We start from the raw sequence: 2,384 nt of genomic DNA, 5'->3' as shown, positions 1-2,384 counted from the left end.
TGGAAAAAAAATTTTTTTTTTTTTCCTTTTAAGAGCAGATTTCCTTTGGTGTGGGAAAAAAAAAAAAAAAAAAAAAAAAAAATATATATATATATATATATATATATATATATATATATATATATAGAAAATTTTCCAAATCCAGATAAGATAATGAGAAAGAGATGAATAAGTGTTTGACTTTCCAATCTTCAGATTTAACACATTTTTTTCCTATATCAAAACTTGGAAATTTTCTTGAAATAATAAAAAAACATGGAAATTTCCGAAATTAATTTTTTTTTTACTTCAAAAACTCAGAAATTTCCAGATTTTTTTTCCTATAAAATTTCTGAATTAATTTTATTTTATTTTTTCTAGCAAATCTCAGAAATTTTCTTTTTCTAGGAAACGTCCTCTCCTTTTATTTTGTCCGTTCCTTCTAGCCTTTTTCTTTTGTTTTTGTTTTGTTTGTTTTTTTGCCCTTGGCTGCATCTTTTTTCAGGTTGCTTTTGGATGTATCCTTGCTTCTTTTCAGCCTTGTGTCCTTCCCTGCATTACAATACCTCTGTCCTTCCAGGTTCCATATCTAAAGTATCTGCCAAAAACCCAACGTTAACTTTATTAGATCAAATGCAGGTACCAAAAAAAAAAAAAAAACGAGCAGGAAATATAATTTTAAGACATAAAAAGTGTAAATTTGACCCATAGAAGACATGCATGGAAGCCTTTAGCTACTGGTGGTCTTTGTTGCTCTGCAGCGTCCGTGTACAGCGGCTACGAAGTGGACGACGACTGGTGCTTGTCGGTGTTGAAGTCCTACCAGACGGACAGAGACGTCTCGTTTCCATGGAGCGTTGGTGAGCCGCTGAGCTCCAAACAGAATTACCGACAGATGAGTTGAGTGTTGCCTCACTGCGTTGACGCTCTTTGTGTTAACAGGTGAAGACATGACGCTGGAGGGACGGCGTCAGCTCGCTCTTTTCTTGGTGAGGAATGAATCCGTCCTCTTGTTGTCTTTATTCTTTTTTTTTTTTTTTTTTTTACAATCCCATTTATTTTATTTTACTTCAAATAAACTCCACCCCATTCTTTTTTTATTATTATTTCTTTCTTCTTTTTGTTTACTTGCCTTCCTTCCCTCGACCCCCCTCACAAAGAAAACACACTCGGCTCCTCAGACATCATTACCGCTGAGGAACACTGTTCCGGTCGCCATAGTAACCGGCTCACCTGTGCTCTCAGGTTGACTGGTGTAATATATTTCAGCCCGCTCCGGCTTATTGAAGTCATTTAACATCAAACAAGAGGAGTGCCATCCATTGCAGCTAATGCTATGCTTTGTCTCCCCTGGTGACGCCGTCTAAATTAGGCTCCATTCACCTCCCGCGTAAAGCCCCTAAGAGATGGGAGAGATTTGTAAGGCACTGAGCCAGATAGAATGAACCTAATATAATCAAGCTTCTGCACTTTTATTTTATTTATTTTTTTGGCTTTTTGTTCCGTCGCCCTCCCACACATCTAATTCTCCATTCCTCCTCCAACTGCGCTGTCGTCTCTCTCCGTCTCTCTCTCTAAGGCTCGGAAGTACATGCGAAACTTTGAATCAACACATTGCACCCCTCTTCCTGCCGCCGAGTTTCACTCGCCCTGGAGACTTTAAAAAAAAAAAAAAAAGAATCAGGATGGATGGATGATGGGAAGAAGAAAAACAAGAGGTCGATTGCCTGTGGTGAACTGTGTTCCTGCTGCTTTAGTTTTTTTTTGTTTTTTTGTTTAATTTCCCCTCCATATACTCATAAAAAACACCCATAGAAATACGGTACATGTGTTCCTTCGTTAATTTTAAAGCCATTACTCACTCCTCCCATTGTTTCCTCCCAGGCTGGGTTTGTAAAGCAAATGTAAATGAGACGTATATTGCTCCGATTCAAAGAATAAAAACTAATCTTAATGTCGTTTTAGAGGATTTCCATCTGTGGAAATGCAGCCAGAGTATTTAAGCTTTCCAGGGTTTCTTGTTTTTTTCTTCTTTTGTGGGAACTGTCTGTATAAATTAATCTGGAGCCTAAAAAATGATGCTCTTCAGTGTTTCATTAAATATGCTGAATAAAATTTTGAGATGATGGATTTATTTATTTTTTCTTCTGTGTGCATCCATCACATCACATGAGTGCTTAACTGCAGGGTTCCCACTTAGCCTGGAAAAAAAACTCATTTCATTTCAGCGTTTTTCAGGTTTCTGGGCGTAAAGGAAGATATTTGTTCTTCCAAACTACAACTGACATGTTCATGTTTTTCCTTCTCTTTTGTCCCATTCCGAGTTTGTCCTCACCCTTTCCTTTCCTTCACTGCAAAAGCACCAACAATTTGTTTTGTTTTTTTGTTTTTTTTGTCCAGTTTCT

The 2,384-nt window shown here is 37.2% G+C and overlaps 1 protein-coding gene across 1 annotated transcript in view; it reads left to right on the top strand.

The window, feature by feature from the left end:
* The window catches only part of abhd16a (abhydrolase domain containing 16A, phospholipase), a 15,094-nt gene extending 12,985 nt beyond the window's left edge, over window positions 1-2,109 (top strand). Inside the window, exons 19-21 of the mRNA XM_015045920.1 lie at window positions 741-839; window positions 922-968; window positions 1,559-2,109. Coding sequence (XP_014901406.1) covers window positions 741-839; window positions 922-968; window positions 1,559-1,642 — 230 coding nt within the window. The 3' untranslated portion in view covers window positions 1,643-2,109. The remainder of the gene's footprint in view (window positions 1-740; window positions 840-921; window positions 969-1,558) is intronic.
* The last annotated feature ends 275 nt before the right edge of the window (window positions 2,110-2,384 follow it).

The sequence above is a fragment of the Poecilia latipinna genome, unplaced genomic scaffold, assembly GCF_001443285.1.
Source record: "Poecilia latipinna isolate Pla-1442-1.1 unplaced genomic scaffold, P_latipinna-1.0 Scaffold753, whole genome shotgun sequence".
Taxonomy (NCBI): Eukaryota; Metazoa; Chordata; class Actinopteri; order Cyprinodontiformes; family Poeciliidae; genus Poecilia; species Poecilia latipinna.
Note: the sequence above shows the minus strand (reverse complement) of the source record. Positions and strands in the feature narration are given on the sequence as shown.